The sequence below is a fragment of the Solanum verrucosum genome, unplaced genomic scaffold, assembly GCF_900185275.1.
Source record: "Solanum verrucosum unplaced genomic scaffold, falcon-dt-bn FXZP01000073.1, whole genome shotgun sequence".
NCBI classification, from domain to species: Eukaryota; Viridiplantae; Streptophyta; class Magnoliopsida; order Solanales; family Solanaceae; genus Solanum; species Solanum verrucosum.
The window spans coordinates 634,754-661,824 of record NW_026020298.1 but is presented as its reverse complement, the minus strand read 5'-3'; the positions used below and the strand labels follow the sequence as shown (position 1 = coordinate 661,824).

General features: G+C 34.8%; 1 protein-coding gene and 1 pseudogene across 1 annotated transcript; one reads left to right on the top strand and one right to left on the bottom strand.

The window, feature by feature from the left end:
- LOC125834795 (uncharacterized) overlaps window positions 1-19,401 on the top strand; it is a 38,042-nt pseudogene extending 18,641 nt beyond the window's left edge.
- A 2,231-nt stretch (window positions 19,402-21,632) lies between these two features.
- Window positions 21,633-25,868, bottom strand: LOC125834767 (BTB/POZ domain-containing protein At3g19850-like). The gene is made up of 3 exons (XM_049513917.1): window positions 25,639-25,868; window positions 24,462-25,544; window positions 21,633-22,408 (listed from the first exon to the last, which is right to left on the bottom strand). Exons 1-3 carry the CDS (start codon window positions 25,705-25,707, stop codon window positions 21,986-21,988), a joined length of 1,575 nt encoding a protein of 524 aa, XP_049369874.1. The 5' UTR covers window positions 25,708-25,868; the 3' UTR covers window positions 21,633-21,985.
- Between the last annotated feature and the right edge of the window lie 1,203 nt (window positions 25,869-27,071).

Below are 27,071 nucleotides of genomic sequence, written 5' to 3'. Positions count from 1 at the left end.
CACCATGGGGTACACCAGTGTTTTTCGTAAGGAAGAAAGATGGCTCACTAAGAATGTTTATCGATTACCGACAGCTGAATAAGGAAACTATAAAGAATAAGTATCTCCTTCCGAGGATAGATGACTTGTTTGATCATTTACAAGGTGTTAAGTGTTTCTCAAAGATTGATTTAAGATCAGGGTACCATCAGGTACGAGTTCGGGAGAAAGATGTTCCAAAGACATCTTTTAGAACTAGATATGGACACTTTGAGTTCTTGGTAATGTCTTTTGGATTAACTAATGCCCCAACAGTGTTCATGGACTTGATGAATAGTATATTCAGGTCGTATCTAAACTTGTTTGTAATTGTATTTATTGATGATATTTTGGTGTATTCACGTTCAAAATATGAGCATGCAAATCATCTACAAGCAGTCCTTCAGGTTCTTCGAGACCAAGAACTTTATGCAATATTTTCTAAGTGCGAGTTCTGGTTGGACTCTGTAGCTTTCTTAGGTCATATTGTATCAGATGCAGGCATTGCGGTTGATACACAAAAGATTAAGACCGTAAAAACTTGGGCCAGACCCATGACTCCGACTGAGGCTCGTAGTTTCTTAGGATTAGTTGGGTACTACAGAATGTTTGTAGAGGGATTTTCTTCAATTTCAGCCCCATTAACGAAACTGACTCAAAAAGAAGCTAAGTTCCAGTGGACTGAGGCTTGCGAGCATAGTTTCCAGGAGCTGAAGGACAGGTTGACATCAGCACCAGTTCTTGCATTGCCAGATGGTTCAGAAGGCTATGCGGTGTATTGTGATGCTTCTAGTGTTGGGTTGGGATGTGTTCTAATGCAACATGGTAAGGTTATCGCATATGCTTCAAGGCAGTTGAGAAAGCATGAGAAGAACTATCCGACCCACGATTTAGAGTTGGTTGCAGTTGTGTATGTGCTAAAGATCTGGAGACACTATTTGTTTGGCGTTCATGTTGACATATTCACAGGTCATAAAAGCCTTCAATATATCTTTAGACAAAACGAGTTAAATTTGTGACAACGTCGATGGCTTGAGCTACTGAAAGACTACGATGTGGATATTTTATATCATCCAGGAAAAGTGAATGTGGTAGTTGATGCCCTTAGTCGAAGATCTACGGGTAGTTTATCATATTTAGATGTTGAGAAGAGTGATCTAGCGAGAGAGCTTCATCAGTTAGCTAGCTTGGGAGTCAGATTGTTAGAGGAAAAATATAGTGGGGTAACAATTCAGGACACAGCCGTATCATCTCTAATTGTAGAAGTAAAATCACGGCAACAAGAAGATCCTATCTTAGAGCAGCTCAGAGCTAAGGCTCAGAATCAATAGATTTTAGCATTTGATATAGCAGGAGATGGAGTCCTTATATATAGTGGTCGATTCTGTGTTCCGAATGTTGCAGGGCTTCTGCATCGAATTATGGAAAAGGCATATCATTCCCATTATTCTATTCACCCTGGTTAGACGAAAATGTACCATGATATTAAGGAGAAATATTGATGGCACGGGATAAAGAAGGACGTTACTGAGTTTGTGGCACAGTGTCCTAACTGCCAATAGGTGAAGGTTGAGCACCAAAATCTCGCCAGGCTAGTTCAGGAGATAGTCATTCCTTTGTGGAAGTGGGAAGCAATTAATAAGGATTTTACTACACGGTTACCTTGATCGCATCGCAAGTTTGACTCTATTTGGGTAATTGTTGATAGACCAACAAAATCAGCCCACTTCTTACCAATCAGGGCTACTTTTACGGCCGAAGACTATGCAGAGCTCTATATTAGGGAGATTGTTAGGCTACATGGTGTCCCAGTATCTATTATCTCTGATAGAGGATCACAATTTACCGCTAACTTCCGGAAGTCCTTCCAGAAAGGACTGGAGACACAGGTTAATCTTAGTACAACCTTTCACCCTCAGACAGATGGCCAGGCTAAGCGCACAATTTTGACACTCGAAGATATCTAACGGGCGTGCGCGCTAGACTTCAAGGGAAGGTTGGGATGACCATTTGCCTTTTATAGAGTTCACATACAATAATAGTTATCATTCCAACATCGGGATGGCACCTTATGAGGCTTTGTATGGGCGAAAATGTAGATCCCCCATTGGATGGTTCGAGGTAGGTTAGTCAGGGTTAATTGGACCCGACTTAGTACAGCAAATAGTGGAGCAAGTTAAGCTCATTCGGGAGAGGTTGCTAACAGCTCAAAGCCGACAGAAGTCATACTCAGACGTGCGACAAAGGGACTTAGAGTTTTGTGTCAATGACTGGTATTCTTAAAAGTCTCGCCTATGAAGGGTGTTATGTGATTTGGCAAAAAGGGAAAGCTTAGTCCAAGATTCATTGGGCCATACCGGATCCTTCGAAGGGTAGGACGAGTGGCTTATGAGTTAGAATTGCCTTTGGGGCTAAAATCTGTTCATCCAGTTTTCCATGTATCGATGCTACGGAAGTGCGTAGGAGACCCTTCTCAGATTGTCCTAGTTGAGGATGTTCAGATCACGGAGGAGTTGTCCTATGAGAAAACTCCAGTTGCCATTTTAGATCGGCAGGTCCATAAATTGAGGACCAAAGAGGTGGCTTTGATTAAAGTATTGTGGAGAAACAAGAACAAAGAAGAGGTGACCTGGGAAGCTGAGGATGGCATGAGGTCCAAATATCCTCACTTGTTTCATACCCTAGAGTGATGGCATATCAGTTTATATTAGGGCAGTAAGGTAATATACCTATTTGATTTATATATATATATATATATATATATATATATATATATACTATTTCTTATTATTATTGTAGTTGTCATTGTATATCTACTCGCACTGTTATGGTGGAGCTATAGTGCTTAGCTATTTATGTCATCATGTGAGACGCCTAGGTTAGAAATTTTGTATTTCAGGTTCTTGGATAGTGACATTTACAAAGGATACACTGCCTAAATTTTGGCAACTCCTAAGAACTGAACCGCGTGACTCAGATTTTTCATTCTAGGACGAATGTTTCTAAGAGGGGATGGATGTAACACCCCCGCTTTTCGAAACGTATCAATTGACTCGTATCTTCGTCGAAAGACAAGGAGGGTGGCTAATAAATTAAGAATGATGTGTTATGTGATATTTTAAGTGTTCAAGTGTGGTATCTCAAGTTTTGAAGTTAGGTAAGTGGCAAAATAAAAGTTAGTGAAAGTTACCATAAATTCCTTTACAAAGATTTATCTGAAATTTGGGTGAAATGTCTCAGAAATTTTCTCCCAATCTATTAAGATTTATGGTCCTCGTGACCTATGAAATCGAAGGTCTACGAATTTAGTTTCCAACACATCAACCCGTTTGTTCATACAACTTAAAAATGGATAGATATTCATGTTTTTGCAAGACAGCGCAAGAAGGCAGGTGAAGTGGGTCCACTAGGTCGGTGGAACTTTATATATATCATCTTCTTCGACTTTTCTTCATTTTTCCTTCATTTTCCTTAGTGAAGACCCAGAAAACTCACAAAACCTACAAAACCCACTTCTAGAACAAGCAAAGTTACTGATTTTCGTACCTTAAGTCCTTGACAAAAGTTGTTCTACGCGTTGAGCTCGTCAACATGGTATAATTTGTTTTATCGATTTTCTAAAATATCGTACTTTGTTGTGTGGACAGCAGGGATTTGGGAATATTTTAAAGTTTTGAGGTGTATTACAAACTTATAATCAAGGTAAGACCCTTCTTTCATCGACTCTAGCTTTGATAAGTCGCAAATAGCAATTTGCGACGGAAATACATATCTTTTATCGGATTTTCATTGTATCTTCTATTCTTTTATGTTGATTATGATCCTGCCTTGTGGTAGTATCAAGGAGGGGTTGTGATTAAACTTATTAGGACACATGAATTCAGCGAAAAAGGTATGTTAAGGCTATTCCCTACTTACGGCATGTTTCCTTAAAGCTTAGAAGCAATATATTTGGGTTGTTATCCTTGATATACTTGTAGCCGTGATTGTTGATTGTTGGCTGCTCGAGTTGATATAATCCTCCCTTGTCGGGATTCTTATTCAGTTAGTAGCGTCCCTATGTTGGACACGACTTAGAGGCTATTTGTATAGGTTGCTTATAACTAAATTGCTCGTTTTTAGCGATTGGATTGTTATTGTTTCCCTTAGGGCTATTGTGGTTAGCTGCAGGAATGTGATCTATGCCTAGAAGGGCTATGTTTTGCCTACAGGGCTATATGGATGCCTAAAAGGACAATGAGTTGCCTACGGGGCTATATTGATTCCTAGAAGGGCTATGAGTTGCCTACAGGGATATATTGACGCCAAAGAAGGCTATGTGTTTCCTACAAGGCCATGTTGTTGCCTAAGAGGGCTATGAGTTGCCTATAAGCTATGTTGATGCCTAAGAGAGCTATGTGCTACCTACGGGGCTATATTAATGCCTAAGAGGTCTATGTGACTGCCTACGGGGATAGTGGAATACCGATAGGGGTATATAGGCTGATTGGCACCTTTCGGGATTATGGGGGCCTGAGCAGGTAGTCTTGTGTGATGTTTGTACCTGCCGAGCTTATGGGGGATTGGTTAGGTTGTTGTTTTATTATTTTTTATAAGTTTAGATTTAGGAGCAGGTTAGTACACTTATCTTATCCTTGATTTATTTATCAGATTATTCCAGTATATCAGGATACCTCATCATAGTCTATTGCCTTTCGTACTCTGTACATTATTTTGTACTGACGCCCCATTTCCTTGTGGGTGCTGCATTCATGCATGCAGGTCCTGACAGACGACTGAGTAGACCTCTTTAGCAGCAGGATTGACTTTTATCTGGTTGGCGAGCCCCTTTTCTCCGAAGTTGCCAGAGTTGGGAGGTTTGTTACCTTTTGTTGAATATATCTGTATGGGTAGGCTAGGCCCTGTCCCGCTAATCTTTACTACTCTTAAAGGCTTGAAGACTAGTGTGGGGGGTGTATAGCTTAGTTATGGTCATACTGGTCTATGTTGTTAGTTTGCTGAAGTTTGTGAGTTTTTGATGTATTGTATTGATATATACCTGCTTTTAGTTTTGGTATAGATATCATGGTGGCCTCGACGGTCCAATCAGGAATTATATGCTAGTTGGCTATTTATTTATATGATCTCCTGGAAGTAGCTGTTTCTTTTATTGATCAGTTGACAGGGGCCTTGCCGGCCGAGGGCTTAGTTTTAAGCCGAGATATACTTGTTTTTTTCTTGATTGCGTATGGATGTCATACGCTAGTAGCAAATGGTTCAGCAGGGTCTGCTCGGGCCTGAGTTTTGGCATTAGGAGCCAGTTGCACCCCTCGAGCTTGGGGCGTGACAGATTTGGACCACATGAGTAGATAGCTTAGACGTTAAGGAACTTATACGACTTTACGGAATCAAATTTGGGCGAGTAGAACTCCCAAAAATGATTTTAGCATGAACGGGTAACATTATGTCTCCGTGTAGGCCGCCGGAGCAGGATTGGTGCCGCCAGAGCGGGGTCGTTGTAGCAGGATGGGTCCGCTGTAGAGGGCCAAACGCGACTTAAAGTCGTAAATAAACCCCTAAATGACCTTATTTGGCACTTTCTGATTTTTAGAGCTAAGGAACGAACCCCAAGCGACTCTTACTCATTTTTCACCATTCTTGAGGCTAAAGGTAAGATGTTCACTCCCTGAATCTATTTTTTGATCTGTAAAACATAATAGAATGGGTCAATATTGATAGGGGAGGATTTTGTTATAGATTTTATAGTGGAAACAACCCTAAATTAGATAATTGGGATCATGGGTTTGATCTGGGGTTCATAGAATGGTTATAGTTTTGGGTAATTAGCAATTGCTTGTTGATTTTTGTGTTATTCTGATTGTTTGTAGACCAAGAACAAGCGGAACGAATCCGGAAAGGGAAGGATCAAGTTTCTTAGGGTTTTAAACTTGTTTCGGGGTAGGTAATGGTTGTGATTTCATGTTGGTGTGATATATGTTTGTAATTGCTTCATTATAATGCATGTATGTATGCGAATGTTGCATTATTGATCACCTTATTCGTAAATGAGGATAATTGAATAATTGTATGTCATGAATCACCTCTTGTTGTATGATTGTGAGAATATACATTGTGATTGTGATTGTGGTTTGTTGAATGGGTGGGTGTCATGATCCGACACAATAACTGGGATTGGTTGCCACGTTCCGGCATAAATATGGGATCAGTTGCCACGTTCCAGCAAAAAAATGGGATCGGCTGCCATGTTCCGGTACACTAACTTGAATCGAGTACCACGAACCATTATGCTAACAGTTTGGCTTTGGGTTCCATGAGAGGACCATTGAATTGGTTCTGTGAGAGGACCATTGAATTGTGTTGTGTATCTACTTGTGATGATTACGTTCATATCTAATGATGATTGATATTGGAAGATTGTATGATGCTCTAAATTGATAACCAATGTGTATTATTGAGAATGTGGGATGCTATATTGATCTTGAAAAGATGACTAATATTGTATATGTTCGGTATATGCCTGTTTTATAATGTTGTGGTTACTTGCATGTGTTTCACTTAATGGGATAGCCTCGTGATCCTATCAGTACACTGTGGTTGTGTATTGATACTGCACTTGCTCTTTCTTTATTGAGTACAGGGCATCTTCAGGTGGCTATTGATAGACTTCAGCTAGGTGACTAATAAGCGTGACCGGATTCAAGGGTGAGCCAGTTCTTTCGGGCTGCCATGGATCTTTCTTGTTTAAGTCCACTCTTTTCAAACTCAGACTATTTCTTAAAGGTGTTGTTTAGTTTCGGGGTTGTACCCCTTCTTCTTAGACTTGTCGTTAGTAGAGTTTTGGTACAATGACTTTCAAGTTCTAGGAGTTGAATTTCCGCATTAGATTGGTTAGTTAATTGTTTAAACCTTTGGAGTTTATGGGAACTCCGCATTTTTATTATTATTTAAACCTGTTTTTGTAGCTTAAATGTGTATTTCTTGGGTTAAGTTGATTAGTTGGGCTGTAGTTTTGGTTCTCCCACCGGAGAGTTAGTGTGGGTGTCAATCACAATGGTCTGGGTCGTGACAATATATATATATATATATATAAATCTTGTTTCTCTATCCTTTTGTGCCATCAGTCATTTTCCTTTCTTGTTTCTTTTTTATCCCTAGGTTTGTGTTCCCAATGGTCGTTGGTATCTAGCAGATAGTGGCTTGACTCCAGGGAATTTACTATTGCTTACTGAAAAAGATCTCAGCCATATGAATGTCGGTCTTCGTCCTGCTGCCATATACCAGGGTTCAGCTGATAACTATGTGGCCACTACTTGTGGTGGAAGGTAGACATGGCTTGTTGAGCTTTTAAGTGGCTTTACAATATTCAGTTTACACAAATACTGAGTTGTTCAGCTACATCTTGTAGAACATCACTTGCATTTAGGCTTATACCTCAGAGCAATGCAATATTGGATTATTCTCCAATTATAGCTGCTGATCGTGTTATTCCTCAGAGCTATGTGCCAATATTTGTAAGCCAGTTTATGGATGACCTTTCTGCCGAGGAAGACATGTTTTGTAGCAATACTGATAATGCTTATGTAAGTACTATTTCTTTTCAGATGGTCAAATGGTGTTTCTTGAAGTCAATAGCACAGGCAAAATCCTTTTTCTACAAAGTTTTAATGCTATGGGGTCAGTTTTTTTTTTTATACCGAGTAAAAACTTCAATTTAGGTGTGAGTGCCTCATAATCAAATTTTGTTCCTTGTTCTCTCAAGTCTTATCAACTCTTTTTACCGACCAGTACAAAAAATAGTTCATTAATATGGCAAAACCAGCACTAAGATGGTGCTTGTCAGTTTCAAAACACCCTATACAATCATTTTCCTCCTATAATTGAATAACGTCAATGAAGCTCTGGTCTCCGTATGCGTCTATTAACTTACACCAGAGGACTAGAATCTAAGGTACTTGTATTTCAGCAATTGTACCGATACACCTCTACTTCCTTTCTCTCTGTAGAACCCAGCATGCCTAAAGAATGATCGTTCAAAGCTTTTTCATCCTTTTCCTGATCTTATAACCATTCACAATTACTACTATGCTCTTGTTAAAACATGAATAGGTTTATACAATCCTATTAGAATATGAATAGGTTCATACAATCCTATTTAGAATATGAATAGAAATACAAATAGAAATAGGAATAGTAAATAGTATCCTACTTGGTAAAAGATTGTATTCTAGTGTCTATAAATAGGGTCTCAATGTAATAATGTAGACACAACAACAATTCAATAATATTCTTTTCCTAGATTTCTCACATGGTATCAGAGCCTCTACGATCTTGGTATAAAATCAAAGAACTTCTATTGCGGGCGGGTGGCTATTACCCTTATATACCGCCTATCTGGCCGATAATTGTGTTAAGAGAAGTGACATCAATGACATATGCATGAACCCCATATTCAGGGGAGAAAACTCAGTCAGACAGGTCGGCGTGCGTCAATTTCCAATAACTTTCTAGGAATGTTTTGTGTCAACCTCATATCCATCGGTATTTGTGTAGCACCGTGCTATCTTTCTAGTGACTACTTTTTCATATTCAATTTGTGTAGCACCGAGCCATCATTCCGGTGACTACTTTCTATATATAATTTGTGTAGCACCGTGCCATCTTTCCAGTGACTACTTTTTCATATCTGATTCATGTAGCACCATGCAATCATTCTGGTGTCTACTTTTTCATATTTAATTTTTTAAGCACTGTGCGATCTTTTCGGTGACAACTTTTTTCATATTTAATTTGTGTAGCATAGTTCCATCCTTCCGATGACTACCTTTTTTTGCATATCTGATTTGCGTAGCACCGTGCATCTCTCCAGACTACTTCTCATATTTAACTTGCGTAGTATCGTGGATTTTTTTGAACTACTTTCTCATAATTGAGTTGCATAGCACCGTGTGTCTTTTCGGTGACTCTTCAGATTTGATTTTCGTAGTTCCATTTGTCTTTCCGGTGACATCTTAAATCTGATTTGTGTAGGGTTGTGCCATCATTCCGACCCTACCCATATAATTTCTCTTTTTCAGTAGGGTCGTGCCATCATTCCGACCCTACCCATATTATTTCTCTTCTTCAATAGGGTCGTGTCATCAATCCGACTTTTCCTATATAATTTTTATTTTCTAGTCGGATCGTGTCATCATTCCAATCCTTTGGTGGTGATGGAGAAAATCTAATACCATATATGGATCTTTCTTCCTTTCGCAGTAAAATTTCATCATTCTTCTTACCAAGAATATAGCCTCCGTTATCTACCAGCTAGCATAAATGCAAATTAGTTCTCAATTTCTTGTCGTATTCCTAAGTCTACGCTCTATCATTCTTTCTCAATAAAGAGTTTTATCTTATGACGCATGAATTTAATGCCAAGATTTGCACATCTTGTAACAATTCCATTCCCAAAAAATTTCATTGACAGTGCTAGGTGATCTGATACATCCCAAAGAGTAAAGAAACAATTGTCTTCAATTTCATTTCCATGAAGTATCTAGTGTTAAGCATGCTTCATGTTTAATTATCTAACATAAAACATGAGACCTCCTAGGGGGATTTGGTCCCCTAACTCATGTTTTTTCTCTTATTGCATATTGAGCATGGAGATTCAACTCTCGTACCACAATGTAGTTTTATTTGGACAAATATTCTCCTTGGAAGATGGACATTCTTTGTTTACCTTGAATGAACAATTTCACATGAACTAGAGGATAAATAACTTCATTTGAATGCAGCATGAATATACATGTCCTTCTAGGAGAAGAGCAGACATCTCATTCTAGGTCAAGATCAACGTGTGACTTGAGACAATCTTAAAAAAAGGAAATATCAATATGGAATTTTAAATGTGTCCGCTTCTTTACATACTGAACCTAAGATTACCTTCTCTTTTGATACTTTTGTAGCTTTAGTTGGATATACTCTTCCTTACATAACACGCCTTTTGTAATTGCACAAAAAGTGAAAATTGTTCTTGTGGTGGAAACAAAAACACTTGTTGTTAGTATTTCTTTTTCTATATTGGTGGTTGATACCACATGAGTTAGTTGAAGTTTGATTTTAGTTATTGCAGTAGTTTATAGCAAAATAAGTTGTCTCGTTTAAGACAAATTTGAAATTTGAATTTAGTTTGGTTTTTTTAGTTGTTGAGATATTTTAGGATTTTTGAATTTTAAATTATGCAGATTATATGTTTTATGTTCGCTATTTAAAGCCCATCAATGCTTGATAAAATTATTGAAAGCTACTGAAAGTCATTTCAATCCATTGAGAGACATTTCAATTAATTCTTTTTGCTACCCCATTTTTTAAAATCATCAACAATGGTATCAAGAGCTTCGGGATCTGTGAAATTTTCCAAAGAACTAGCATACAATTTTTAAACCGTACGGGCTACCCTTTCAATCCGTCAGGGCTACTTTTTCAACCCGTGCTTTTTTCAACACACATGTTTTTCTAAACCAATTCTTAACCAAAAATGATGGCAACAACCATCTCTCTTTGAATGCCCAAAAATTTTCATAGACCGAAACTATCAAATTTGGTCTATAAGCATAAAACCATATTTTGAAATTTGATATGTGATGTGATGGAAGAAAAACCCTTACAACCTCTCCCTGCAAATCCTACAAAAGTTCAAATTAAAGTACTTTCAAATAAACAACTAAACAAGACAATGTCATGGAAAGTATTTTTGAAGCACAAAATCAAAAGAATAAATTTTGCAAGTTAAAAAACAATGAAAAAAATCGTGCATTAACTACCAAAGCAGAAATTAAGGAGGACCATATTTTCAATTGCAGTAACAAAAACAAAGGAGGAGTGCTGAAGTCAGTGGCGTAGCCATGAATTTCATGAAGGGTGTCCAAACTTTTAACAGTAATTTTTTTTTAAAAAAATGATGATTTAAATTACCAAAATAAATAATTAAGTTAAGCAATATTTAATTAAATATACGAATATTTTTAATAGAATTACAAGTGTATAATTCAAAACTAACATAAAGACAAAATAAACTACTATTGAAAACATAATTTATATATATTATTACAATCGTACTCGACAAGGTTTCATATCCTCGTTTTTATAACTGAAGTTCTTTTTGTTGGATCAAATTCTAGAGTATTTAAATCAATTCTTTGTTTTTGAGAAGAATGTGACAACATCTCTAATTGATCTACCGTTATTTCTTTATTTGGTTGACTTAGAGAAGTCGAACTTATTTTTGGTACTCTATTATAATAATTCATCATGTCCATTGAAACTTGAAACTAAAATATTAAGTTGGTTATTTTTGTTATAAAATAAAAGAAAGAGAAGAAAAAATAGAGAGAGAATTATTGAGATTCTATTCTTAATAATATTGTGATATAATTTGGGTGAATGAGTCTCCTATTTATAGAGAAAGAAAACCTTATTCCACAAGGAAAAAGTATTAAAATTTAAGGAAATCTTATTCCACAAGAAAAAGGTATTAAAATTTAAGGAAATAATTCAATTTTAATTGAAAAAAATCCACAAGGAAAAAATATTAAATTTAAGGAAATCTTATTCCACAAGGAAAATGTATTAAAATTTAAGGAAATAATTCAATTTTAATTGGAAAATAAATAGTTAGTGGAGGTAAGATTCGAACTTGGGCATGTTTATATACTTAATTAAATTCAAGAAGTCAAAATAATTACAGAAAAATGAAACACTCCTGTAGGGAGAGTAGGTTCGCGATAGGAATTGCCAACTCCACTACGCTTTACTTTGTTATTTCAGGGTGTCCAAATTCTATATATACCAATACAAAATCAAAACTTTACGTGTATATACCGTATTATTTTTCGACGAAGGGTTTCCAATTGGACATCCTGGAGACTACGTGGCTCCGCCCCTGGTTGAAGTTTGCTTTTAGTTACTACAGTACTCTTTAGCAAAATAAGTTGTCTAGTTTAAAATAAATTTGAAATTTGAATTTTTGTTAGGTTATTCTAGTTGTTGAGATATTTTAGGATTTTTGAATTTTAAATTATGTCAATTATATGTTTTATATTGGGTATTTAAAGCCCATCAATGCTTAATAAAATTATTAAAAGCTACTGAAAGACATTTCAATCCATCAAGAGACATTTCAATTAATTCTTTTTGCTGCCCCTTTTTTTAAAAAAAACACCTACAGAATTGGACCATGGATATTTTGGTCTGAATACAACATAAGAAGACATCTCATTCTTGGTCTGGATCAGCAGGTCGCCCGAGACAATCTAAAGAAGGAACCATCACTCAGAAGTGTTCTTTCAGATCCCTTATTGTAAGTTTTAATTTGTCAAATGGACTTTTCTCCTTCTTTTCTGGTTAAATATAGCAGCATATTTACTGCATGAGTATATCAAACATCTTATACTTTCTTAGTCTCAAACTTTTAACCTAATAAATAGACATCCCTTACTTCCATTTATAGCAAGAAGTTCAAGAAACGTTGGCCTAGTTTGACTAAAGGTCTTGCAGAAGTTTTCAAGATTATATTTTCTTCAAAAATTTCCTAGCAAAATAATGCAGATAACTTTTTCTTTTTAATGATGTTTGAAGGAAAAAATGCTAGGCAACTGTAAAACTAACAGACATAACATGACGATACAGATGCCTTAAACTTGCAAACAGAACCACTGAAATGGTCTAAAGAGTTGGTATAAGGGATGTTTGAAGGAAAAAATTCTAGGCAACTGTAAACTAACAGAGACATAACAATATAGATGCCTTATACTTGCAAACGAAACTGCTGATAAGGTCTAAAGAGTTGGTATGCCCTCTCTACATGGTATTCGTATTAGAAATGTGGTTTGGTTACAGGAGCTATGAGATATTGAACAAACGTGCACGACTCTATGGAACTGAGCTAGCTCTGGTTTCTTATGCTGGAAATATTTACAGAGACTTTTTGCTACCCTCAATTGTGTGGACTTAATAAATAAGTATAACAAAAGTCTAACTTACATGCGGCTCACACCCCAACCTCCAACAGAGGAAAAACAATAAGCAGAGAAGTCAAAACCTCTACCACTGTTAGTTGAGTTGCTGTGAGTTCCCTCTGCGATATGGAAAACGTTGAATATCAATAGAGCCAAAAAGTGGCCTTTGGCTAAATATAAGAAACAATTGAAAGCTGCATCTTGAGCCGTGGAGCTTTATTTTAAAATCCATGTATATCACCTAGATTAGAGCTATTACGTGTTTTAGAATGTGCAGAAGTGGGGTAAATACTATAAATATCTCGTAACAGTTGTGAAATTGCAAAAAAAATTCAGATGATTTTTGGTGCTATTTTGCAAATTTTTAGCAGCTTCACGCATTTTGAGGCCGAGATGAACTCGAGCATTAAAAGCAAGTAAAGCATTAAAAGAAACGCATCAATTCCCCTGCTGAGACTTAACCAGAATAGAATCAAGAAGTGGATAAAGAATTTGGAACTTGCAACTGTGTTTTCCTATGAAAAGGTAGGAATATATTGTGCTCTTGAAAAGCTATATTTCCTACTCTTCCTTGGCCCTTAAACTAGTTAAATAGTTCATGACAACAGTGTGCTGCAAACTGCAGTACACAGAATGTTGGATACTTGGACTGAGCATATTAGTTTCAACTTCCCTTGTCAAGTGTTAAAATGGAAATTTTTGTAGCCCCCTTAACTGAACTTGATAGTCGTAGTCTCTTGTTTATTTACCCCCACCCTCCCCACACCAGGCTTGTATCATTGTTTTCTTGTAGCTCCATTCATGATTCATATTAGCATATGAATGGCTAATTAGTGTATAGTTTCTTGCATCTGGAAAATATAATTACTTTACCGTTACAATGTGAAACATTCCAGTGGCACATTCCTTGAAGATGCTATGTTTGTTTCATGCGGACATTCCTTTGGTGGTCTCATGCTGAAAAGGGTTATTGATATGGTAGGAGTTTTTGTCTTCTTCTCTAGCCATTTTTCCTGTTCTCATAAGAATATGAAGATTATAAATTGGTATGAGCTACCACAGACTTTGAGCAAACCATACATGGGATATTGGCGCAACTGCTTCATGGACAAAGCAACTCTTGCTTGAACATCATATTCCTTTTTGGTTTCATGCTGTTGTCTTCATTTCTTGGGTTAGTGATGAACGAGTCAAGAACATAATCACGTTCATCTCATCATGACAGGCAAGATGTACCCTCTGCAATGCTGAAATTGAGCGTAGTTCCTTAATACCTAACCATGGTTAGCTCCAGTTCATTTATTTCTTTCTCTCTACATTTATTTATACGTTATATACATATCTTCTCCTTCAGACTTTCTTTTTTCTAAAAAAAATTGTTCCCTAACTAACACACTCTACCTGATTCTTTCTGGCCTCTTATTCAATTTTCAATGATTTTTTTCTCATTAATTCTGCCATCTGGTTTACACTATGGATTTCATCTTCAGTACTGAGAGCTGCTGCCGCAGCAGTAAAGCATGAGGATGATCAAAGACTTTTCCACAATGCTGCCCTTAGAAAAGAAGAGGGAGACATTAGAGTAAGCTTTGATTTTCCCCATTTTGCTGCAAACTGCGAAGTAGAGCTCATTGTCTACAGTTTTCTGGTAAAAGGAACTATCTTAATCTGGTATTAACTTTTATGCAATGACATGCCAATTAATATTTCCTAGTCAATTTTTCCGTCTCAAGGTATGTTGCTCGAATATGGGTGTCGGCACCCAATACGGTAGCAGACATAGAAGTTGGACTTATCATTACCTAAATCATAGGATTCGGGAATATGGATAGGAGTATGGGGTGGTTTTTATGAAAGAACCAATAAAAGTATATATCTGACAGCTAATTGAAGTTATCAAATTAAAACTTGTATAATCATCTTTTTTGTGTAATATTTTTCTACAAGTTATCTCGTATAATAGCAAAGTGTTCTTGGCTATAGAATAGTCAAAGTACCCAAGCTAGTTTGACTGAACCCAGTATGGATCGGACACCCACATCCAAATCGCGTCGGATCGACACTCGATGTGGAAAGGATTTGTTAGATCTGAACTGCACAGGATTATATATTTGGAAATTACCTAGTGAAAATGATAATGTTGATTATGTACCTTAACATGGTATAATGGTTTATGTTCTATTCTCATCTGTATATTTTTCTTTTGATGGTGAAGTCAAAACCTTGTTGAAGGACTTCCCTTCGGTAGATTTGGCTTTTCGGAAAGGAAAGGCTTATCCAGTAGTTGCTATCCTTTTCTGGCCTCGGAACAAGTTTGGAGATTTAGTGATATCTATGTTCATCCATATTTAGGCTCTGTTTTAGATTATGGCAAACCACAAATTTCTTGCTTCATTGACCTATAAATGTTTGAAATTTGAAATGATCTTTGTTTAATATACCTGTGAATGATTCTTTGAAATCCTCATTACTTTATACCTTCCAGGAAAATGGTGATCTTCCTTCCGAAAATGGACCCACCCCATAAGGGTGTTCAGTATCCATTCTCAGTGAATGAGAAAGTTCTTATAAGGGTGACATATTTGCGCCTGTGCATTTTAAATTCTTGGAATCTATAGAAAAGAATTCACCAAATTACAGTAATGCGTGCGGAACTGTGCAGGGAAACAGGAGAACACCAGAAAAAATTGTTGGAAAGGAAGCTGTTAGTTGTTATGTTTTAGGACTGCAGCCTTTTATTTATTTACTGCAGTAAATTAGCTTTAGTTTTCCTCAAATAACTTTTTTACCTAGTCTCTAGGAGTTTGTTTATCTTCAGCAGATGTGTTGCTGATTTTTAGGAAGACCATGAAGTTAGTTATTTATTATAAGTGTAAGTCTTAGGCAGTGAGAAATGATTGAATTATCAAATAAAGTTATCTCTTCTTTCTTGTTCTTCATTGCTTTATAGTTCTAATCTTTCATCATTCTTAAGTTCTCCTTTGTTCTTTTTCTGGGTTTCCACATTAATTTAACTACAATTGGTATCAGAGCATTTTATTCTTGAGGGACTTGTGTGTTCATTAATCTGTTTTAGTGAATTCTATGGACGGAGAAGCAAGTTTTTCTTCAATGGCACCACCAGCTTTTAATGGAGAAAGTTATCAGATCTGGGCAGTCAGAATGCAGACATATCTAGAAGCTTTGGATCTCTGGGAAACTGTAGAAGATGATTACGAGATTGTTCCCTTACCAAACAATCCCACAATCGCGCAGATTAAAAATCACAAGGAAAGGAAAACCATGAAATCAAAGGCAAAGGCATGTTTGTATACAGCAGTTTCATCCACCATCTTTACTCGTATTATGTCCCTGAAGTCAGCAAAAGAGGTATGGGATTATCTCAAGACTGAGTATGAAGGAGATGAAAGAATTCGAGGGATGCAAGTGCTAAATTTAGTACGTGAGTTTGAGCTGCAAAGGATGAAGGAAAGTGAAACCATAAAGGAGTATTCTGACCGACTTCTTAATATAGCAAATCGAGTCAGATTGTTGGGTTCCACTTTAAACGATTCAAGGATTGTTGAGAAAATCCTTGTAACAATACTTGAAAAATTTGAGGCTACTGTTACAACCTTAGAAAATACTAAGGACTTGTCCAAAATTACACTAGCGGAGCTCTTAAGTGCTTTTCAAGCACAAGAGCAAAGACGTGTAATGAGACACGAAGGAATTGTTGAAGGAACCCTATTAGTTAAACATCAAGATGATGGAAGAAACAAGAAGAAGCAGAACAAAAAGATACAAGGACAAAATAGTGAGAATTTTGCTAAAAGCAAGAAGGCTAGCTATCCTCCTTGTCGGCATTGTGAAAAAAAAAAGGTCACCCTCCTTTCAAATGTTGGAGGAGACCTGATGCAAAATGCAGCAAGTGCAATCAACAGGGTCATGAAGCTGTAATCTGTAAAGCCAAAATTCAGCAGCCAGAAGTTGAAGCTCAAGTTGCAACATGAAGGTCTTTGAAATGACAGACCTTGGACTGATGGCGTACTTTCTTGGAGTGGAGATCAAACAAAATGAAGACAATGTGTTCATTTGCTAGAAAAAATATGCTCAAGAAATCCTAAAAAAGTTTCATATGGAAGACTGCAAAGTTATGAGTACTCCAATGAACCAAAAGGAAAATTTTTCCAAAGATGATGGAACTGAAAAGGTGGATGAGGCATATTATAGAAGTCTTATTGGCTGCTTGATGTATTTGACTGCAACTAGGCCTGATATTCTGTATGCAGTGAGTTTTTTGTCTCGGTTCATGCATTGTGCAAGTGATTTACACTTGAGAGCAGCTAAAAGAATTGTCAGATACATCAAGGGAATTATCAACTATGGTGTTAAGTTTCACAAAAGTCAGAAGTTTAGACTTAACGGATTCTCCGATAGCGATTGGGGTGGTGCACCTGATATGAAGAGTACTTCAGGTTTCTGTTTCAATCTTGGATCAGGAGCTTTCTCTTGGTATTCCAAGAAACAAGATATAGTAGCACAATCAACAGCCAAGGCAGAATTTATTGCTGCAACAGCAGCTGTGAATCAAGCACTATGGTTGAGGAAAATTATGTGTGATCTGAATATGAAGCAAAAAGAAGGGACTGAGGTTTTTATTGATAACCAAGCTGCAATTTCTATTGCTAATAATCCAGTTTTTCATGCAAAAACGAAGCATTTCAATATTAAGTTGTTTTTCTTAAGAGACGTGCAGAAACATGGAGATGTAAAGCTTCTTTACTGCAAGAGTGATGAGCAGGTTGCTGACATTTTCACCAAGCCCCTTTCCCTCAGCAAGTTTGAGTTTTTCAAAGAAAAACTAGGAATTAGCAGTTCCTAAACCAAGGAGGAGTGTTAGTTGCTATGTTTTAGGACTGCAGCCTTTTATTTATTTACTGCAGTAAATTAGCTTTAGTTTTCCTCAAATAACTTCTTTACCTAGTCTCTAGGAGTTTGTTTATCTTCAGCAGATGTGTTGCTGATTTTTAGGACCATGAAGTTAGTTCTTTATTATAAGTGTAAGTCTTAGGCAGTGAGAAATGATTGAATTATCAAATAAAGTTATCTCTTCTTTCTTGTTCTTCATTGCTTTATAGTTCTAATCTTTCATCATTCTTAAGTTCTCCTTTGTTCTTTTTCAGGGTTTCCACATTAATTTTTCTGGGTTTCATCACAGTGTCTTAATGGCTGGTTAGCTGTCTGAGCATTTCGTTAATTTTGCTTATCTGCTGCAGTTTGAATGTCAATTTAGATCACTAACATTTATTGCATGGAATATGCTGTGCAGTTTTTAGCTTAAATTACTGAAATCTTAGTTATACACGTGCAAGACCATCCAATTTAGAGAAGTAACGAAGTTGACAGCTCACAACATAAGCCATCATTTTGATATTAATTGAGTAGGCTTTGGTTCTGCAATGTAGTCTCAATTGTATTTTATGGTGTCTTATATTAGATTAATAAATATGATAAGACATTTTGGACATTCTGGACTCTTGCAAGTTGTTTTCTGTGTGTCATTGCAAGTCTATCTAGGTCATGTTCATTTCATAGTTTACCACTTTATTTCCATACTTGCACCTTGTCACACAATTTAGTCCAATTCACAATAGTATAAGAAACAGATATACCTTATTTCAGGAAAGATGTGTGTGTTGGTATGCAACTGAAATATTCAAGCAACAAGTGAAGAAATGTGATTCTTGTGTTCAGTTATCCTCTAAAAACTCAATGAAATTCTGTCACTAGGAGTTTTTAGTCCAATGTGAGAAAATCAATCCTTTTTTTTTAATTATGACATATGTCATGTTCCACGATATTGAAAAGAATCGTATTTCAATTGCTACGATTCCTGCGAATTCTCTCATTCATTCTGTGTCATAAGATATTAATACATTTTCCCTTTTATAATATGTTTTAAACAACTATATGGTGCCACAATGCTATGCTAAATAACTATTTGGCTCCTTTTACAATATATGAGGCTGGTTGCTGGACATATGACCATTTAAGTCCTAATAAGCAGATTGCAGTCATGGCTGAGACTAACACTTCCTGACAAATGTGCCGCATTCAAAAGTTGCTGGAATATTCTCCTATACTGACAGTGAATTGCGGTTCTCCTTGTTTAAGGATCGCTAAAATGATATTCTCAATTTCTACAGATATTTGCTTAAGATTATGGACAGTGGAGAGAATATTCGTTTGCAGTACCGCTCTCTGCGTAAGTTCCTTCCTACACAGGAAACAGAGGAAAGATGCCTGTCACAGAAAGTTCAGAACAGTAGCTGATAAGATGATTTACAACCAATTTCCATGTGGATTATGTTGTAGGACCTATCTCCCTCTATACTCAAGTTTGAAGATGTAACTTTTTTTCTTGTAACATAACGTCTGGTACATTGTTATGCTGAGGAAGAAGGGATTCAGAGTTTGTCAAAATCCTTAAATAGTTGCTTGTATAAGATTGTAAAGAAACACCACTCCCTTTGTGAGATAAATTTGAGGATAATAAGATGCTCATTTTTTTTATTTTTTTTGAAAATTCCCTGTATGATGGATCAGGTTAATTTTTTAGTGCTCATCTATGTTTTCATTCACCATTGATTTACTGTGTGCAAATGTAATGTTTACTTACTTTCCTGGACCCTATTTTACTGTTGTATTCACCACTTATCAATTGCAGGTAAATTTCTGACACTCGTATTCAGAATTTGGGAGACATTGTTGTAAATCTTGTGTTAATTTTTCTCTCTATTTTTTGTTGGTTTGTCCATCCTGATCGACTAAATTTGGATTCGCGCTGAGAAGTCTAACATTCGGGGTACAACACTCCCTAACAAACGCAGCTTTGTATACAAGACTTGAATTCCAGATCTAAGCCTGGTTGGTAGAAAAATTCTTCTTAATTCCAATAGAATGCATAAGTTTTGACTGTCTTCTTTCCATATTATTCCATTTTGTGTGACGTTTGACAAAAGCATGGAGTATAATTTAGTGGATTTAAATGCTTGAAAATTGTAATAAAATAAAGCAGTATCTAATATTTTTTAAAGAACGGAAAAGGGTTAAAGATACCTCTGAACTGTGAGAAATAAGCCACTTAGACCCTCCATTATATTTTGGGATCAAAAATACCCTCGCAGCCTCACCTTTATCCCAAGAGATCACAAATATCCTCAAGAGTTAATTACTCAATTTTTTAGTGACATGGCAAGCCACATGGGACTAATCCCTCCACCTAAGCGTTGCAACTCGGATTTACTACAAAAGAACTAGACCTTTAGTGGCGACTTTTGTCGCCACTAAAGGTTTTGAGTGAGTGTTAGTGACGACTAAGGCCGCAATAGTCATTCACTATTAAACCTATTTTATCAACAAAAAAATATGATAATTAATTTTCGGTTGTGACCTAATTTTCTAAAATAACTAACATGCACTATCAATATTAAAAACATCCAATTATATTACGAAAAGCATCAAAATTACTTCTCGATTCTAATCTGCTACTTCATAATGCATCATTGTACATTTTGCATTTACATATGACATAAAAATAAAACATATAGTGTCTTCAAACTCCTCCTTGATCAATATCATTTGTGATTTTCAAAAACAATAAAGAAAAAAAAATCAAAATTTAATGCTAAAAGACAGTTAAAACCTTTAGTGGCGATATTTTGGCTTTGTGGTATTTTTGTCGCCCGCGATCTCCTTTTTGGAAAAATTACTTTGATAGGTATTTTTAATAAATAATTACTTATTTTAGCAGTACATTTTATTTATTACCATTTATAGCAATATTATGATAAATCTGCAATATGTATTAAAAGTGAATTATGTATGCAATATATATATATATATATTATAACTGTTTTAAAATATATTATGTTTGTTTGGTAAAAAATTGACACATTGTATTAAAATGTGTGATAAATGTATCATCCATCAATAAAACTTGTATTATATGTGTTATAAATTGTTCTCTGTGACATGTATTAAAACTGTATTATAAATTATAGACGTATTAAAAGTGATCAAGTGAAAAAAAATGTTATTGCTATAAATGATAAATATTTTCTTAATATAATATATTTATGTAAGTTTCCCGTTGTTTTTTAAGTGAATCTGAATTAGCAACACTTAGGTGGAGGGGTTAGTCTCACGTGTCTTGCTACGTCACTAAAAAATTGGGGTGTTAACTCTTGAAGTATTTGTGATCTCTTTGAATAACGGCGGAGACATTTTTTATTCCAAATTGTAACGAAGGGTATAAGTGATCTATTTCACATAATTCAGGGCAATTTTGATCCTTTTCCGTTTAAAGAAAGAATGTCACAGAAATTAGACTAGTAAAAATATATAACTCCACAAAGTAGGGGTAAGATTTATGTACACTGTCTTCTCAAATTCCACATTCGAGATTATACTAAATATATGTTGAATATACCTTTTAACACGTTCAATTTTGAAAATTGAAAAGGTCATCAGCCTTGCTTGTGATCCCTTTTATAATTTATAAATCATTTTTTCAAAATAAATACAGCAGGAAATTATTATTATTTTTTAAAATAATGAGAACTTAAACCATGATAACTTGTAAAAAAAGTGAGAACCTTTAAATTGACAAGGAACTTTACAACCAAATAATCTAGAAATAAATTTTACACTTCATGTTTTTACAGTAGAAAATTGGGAAAAGGAATATTATATGTGAATTATCATATATATTTTGGTTTTCCATCTGGTATTCATTGCTTACATTGGTCTCCGATTAAATCTGGATTCGTGCCATGAAGTCTCCATGGGGTAAACCTCTTCTTAACAAAGACGACTCTATACTCTAGGCTTGAATCTGAGACCTGATTAAGGACAGAAGAATACTTACCACTCCACCGACAAATGTGTTGTACCAACATATGTCCTCTTTTTTCTTATTCCTGCTTTTAGAAGTTTTGACTTCTACAAAGCCTAGGCAAAGCTCTAGTCTGAGTCCCTGTCTTCACCATTTTAGTCATTTGACCTTTCATATCTCTACATATTTTCTCCAACTCCACAACTCTCCATTGCATCTTTTGCAAATTTAGCCTCATATATTCATGTTCCTCTTCTTGTAAACTTTGTTGATCACTAGCAGCACTTGAACTGTGATGATCACTCTTGTTTGTCTTGTACAAAACCATTTGGCTATGATTGTCTTTTATTGTTGGAATACTTGAAGAGCATTGAGAAGCAAGTGCCTTGACAGCAATTCTTGGTGAAATTCTTGGATTCTTTGCTAAGTCCTTGCATGCTTCAAGGCTTAGTTTCTCATAGTTGAGACATCTACATAATCTTGATCTTTCCTCTAATGAAAGGATTGGATGAGACTGCAACCAAATATATACATGTTAGCTGCAAGAAACATACCCTTTTCGTTCCAATTTGTTTGTGTGATTTTGACTTGACACAAAGTTTAAGAAAGTGAAGAAGACTTTTGAATCTTGTAATTAAACTACAGATATGTATAATGTACCAAAATGTGCTTTAATCTTTTGATCTTAAACATGTCACATGGATCGTTGGAATGAAAGGGATGTCAAAAAGGAAAAAAGATTTTAAACGGGAATAAAAAGATACATAAATTGAAACGGAGGAAGTAATAAAGAAGGCAAAATGAAAGTCATAACTCTTTCAGTTCCGTTTTTTATGACACTCTTTTCTTTGAAATCTCTTTTAACTTAACTTTTCGTTTTACTCCTAATTTTATTATCTTATTGATATTGAAATGCCATGATATATTTACGATCACAAGTTCTAAAGGGTGTCAACGTCAATAGTATGTCTTTCTAGCTTAAACTTTGTGTTCAATTAAATACCGTAATATAATTGATAAATAACACCTCAATTATGGAATCAAAAAGTTATTTATAGAAAGAATTCAGGACATAAAGGACAAAGAAAAAAAACAAGAAACAGACTGAACACAATGACAAGGGAAAATCAATTAAAACTACCTAAAAGTAAATACTCTATTCATTATTTTTGCTTGTTCATTTTTACTTTTATTTATCACTTTTTAAAAAATCCAAAAAAGACAATTATTTTACCCCGTTTTACCCTTAACATCAATTACTTATTCTTTAAGATCTAAGACTATACATCAATTAATATGAGTATTATGATAAGAAAGATATTCATATTAATCATTGTTTCTTAAAGGATATGTAGAATCCAAAATGAACAAGTAAAAGTGAACGGAAAGAATAGTTTCTGATACAAATCTTCCAATAACTTAAGCCTGTCCAAGAAAGGTGTTGCTGTTAGAGCAACTAGCCAACTACCACTCAAGTCTAAAGGGTCCCATATAGATAACTGACTGATTTTCATAAAAGTACTCATGAATTAATGAGGTCACAAGTTTCCATGACAAACTTTAATGACCCTACTATTTCCATTTTAAGTTCAAAATTTTGAAACTCATAGTACTAAATTCAAATACTTTTTTGAGTTTTCTCATCAATGCTTTACATACATGTCTTTATGAGTTATTCTGTCATATGATAAGCATTTCTCCCTTCCAGCAAAGAAAAGCAAAATTATGTTTTTCCTTGATTAGATCATGACAACTAACACAGCAAAATTGCATTTCACAGGCAATATACAATACTATATAAATTTATAAGTTATGTTGGATGAACTCCTCAAAAATAACGCAAAGTGTATGTCAAATTTTTCAAAAGGTATGCATTTTTAGAAGTTTTGATATGAGTGTGATAATATTTTTAGAGGGTTCGAACAACATACTCTATGATTGGCAGCCACTAGTGCATACCTATATATCAAGTGGAGTAAGTGAAGCTTTTTGCACCCCTCGTGAGTTTTCACAAAAAGATCCAAAAATATTCCACAATGACACATTTTTCACCATAAGGAAAGAGCAAAAAGCTGAAAAGTATTGCCTTGTTGGAAGGACATCTTCTTGTCTTATTCCACATCTTTTAGCAATTGTCAATACCTTAAAAACTTTTTATCTAAAAGGAATGTGAGATTTATGTTGCTCGAACTTTTCAAAAATAGTATTGGATAAGTATAGAATTCTTCAAAAGTCATGTACTTTGGAGGACTTGACACGAGTATGACAATATTTTTGAAGAATTCGAACAGTATAATCTGAAACTACTACTAAGTAGTAATAAATTACTATTCTCTCTATTTCAATTTATTTGTCTTACTTTAGAAACTCTTTAAAGCTAGTTTTCTGCAAAACATGTTTATGATCACAAGAGTAAAGAACATTCTGATACATTCCATTTATCTTTTGTTTGACACCACATGATCCAAAAGCTTGTATCAAGTCAAAACCAGAGAAACAAATTGAAATGAAAATTATAGTAGCATTTATTAGTTCATGGATATAAGAGAAAGAAAAGTAATAATGACCTCAAGATAGATATCAATGGCTCTGTAGACTCCATCAAAAGAATCCCTTGCATAATCTGGTAGACTCTCAGCAACAGCAAGAAACTTTGATATTTTAAGAGTTTGGTCAGGAGCAATCTCTCTCAAATACTTATCAATCAATCTTGCAACTTTTCTCAATTTTGATATTGTAACTTTATCATGATGAACAAAAACTCTAACCAATCTCATTACAAGATTCACATCATAAACACCACCAATATTGTTGTGACCACAAACAAGAATATCATCTAGTGTTGCTTGATCAAGCATCCCACCTATCAGTTTCTCCAAACAACCCCTGCATTCTTTGCTAATCCCAAAACCAGATACAATTCTCAATACCCAAAAAAGATTTCTGCAAGAAAATGTTGTTGTCCCCATAAAAACTACCCCATGAACTACTGTGTCAGCAAGTCCACTATACTCACTTCTTGAAATCAGATTTTGACAATTACTGAAATGGGATGATGTTTTTAGGTAATAAAGCAAGAATCTTGTGAGGAGTAAGCTGCTATTTTCACTACCAAAAGCACCTAAAGTCCTTAAAAACTCTTCTATCATCTTTGGGGGCAAAATGGTCATTTCCTCAAACCACCAAGAACATGGCTTTACTTGTTCAGAAGATGAACAAGATGAAACTGATGAACATGAAGAACCAAAAAGGGTACCAACAAGTGAAGTTATAAGCTTTTGAATCAGCCCACAAGAAATTGCATAATCAAAAAATGTTTCACAGCTTTTTAAGGATTTCAGAATATCATGACAGGACCAATAACACAATCCTTCAAAAAAGGTCTCAGCTTTATACAAAAGATTGCAACAACACAACTTTTCTGTCATTTCAAGAAAATTTGCAGAGCAAATGAGAAGACAAACATTTGAGACAGTGATTTTAATGTTATTGCTGCTACCATTGTTGTAACAGAATCTTGAAATAAGTTCAAACCCTTCTGCCCCACCTGGGAAATCAAGAATCTCAATACCTGAATTCTTAATCTGAGATTTCTTCTTTTCTTGTTTGATTATCTTCCTTAACTTCCCAGAGAATCTTGAAAGGACTTTCTGCAACAAAAAAAAGTAGTAAAATTAGTTAATTTGGATGAATTGGGAAACGGGGGAGTTTAAAGATTGGATTTTTATGTTTTTTTTTGGTTACCTGGTGCAGAAAGAATGTTTGTTGACCATTTACATGGATTTGTAGATCACATGGAGCTTGTAGTGGCATGGCTACTTTTGCATTCAATGAAAATCAAGACAAGTTTAAAAAGAAAAAGTGCTTTGAAGTTAGTGATTGACAGATACAAATGGCCTCTCACAAGCTTTGGTTACATATGAAAGATATTACTCTATATACTACAATCCCCCCACCCCCTATGTGGATTTAACTATATACACAAACCAAATAGTATTAAAATAAATATATATATATAAAGCAAATTCTCTACCTCATATTTGAAGTAGAGGTAAGGTTTGCGTTCACTCTATTATTTTCAAACTTCATTAAGTGAAACTACACTGGGTATGTAGTTGTTGTTGTATCTTAATATGTTATATCATAAGTTGGGAAGAGATAGAGGTAGGAAGTAGAATCTGTGGAGGTGATTAAACAGAATATGATAGTTGATACATTTTTTAGCTAATTGGACATTACCTTAGATAAAAAATCAAGGAGGTCGAAGATTAAGGTAATAGGTAGTGTAATGTTATTGTACTTCTAGTAGTATGATTTTGATATCACGTTTCTCCAAATGTTATTGTATTAATGTTACTTTTTCTCTCTTACTTCCTACTTTTTTGAGTTGAGAGTGTATTGGATACAATGTCTCTGCCACACAAAAATAAAGATAAAATTTCCATTTATTATATTCTTTTTAAATTTCACTTATAAAACTATACTAAATATATTATCGGATCTTAATATGTTATAGCATATAATCTATCTACTCCTTCCAAATTATTAATCGCATTTTCTATGGCTAATTATGTATTCATCTTTTAGCAAACATGATAGTGAAACAATTTATATACAAATCTCTTTAAATATAGTAACAAACATATTTAAGATTTAAGTTTATATCAATTTTTTTTATAATAATATAATTTATAAAAATAATTAAAAATATATAAATATTTAATAATTATATATATATATATATATATATATATATATATGCATGTTTGGGGTGTGGGTGTGGGGGTGGGGGGCCATGCAAAGCATATATTATAAATAAAATAAAATAAAAAAAAGGGGATATGTGTTATGATTTTTAGCAACATCACGAGTTCAGTTTTTTGTACTTTATTTATTGCACCAAATACATAAATTGATTCTACTGTCCCTACAGGTTTTTTCTATATTTTTTTTGTTTAATTATTTTGTATGTATATGTATATTATTGCTACATTAAAATATATTGGGTATTTTTGTTTTGTGTATGAATACATGTTTTCATCTATACAGTAATACATCACCTCAGATATGATTGACTATTTTTTTATTCTTATCCAATATCTGATATTAATATTGTGGCGCAACTAAATTCAAATAATTTATATAAAAAATTCCATAATAATTTTGTACATCACAAA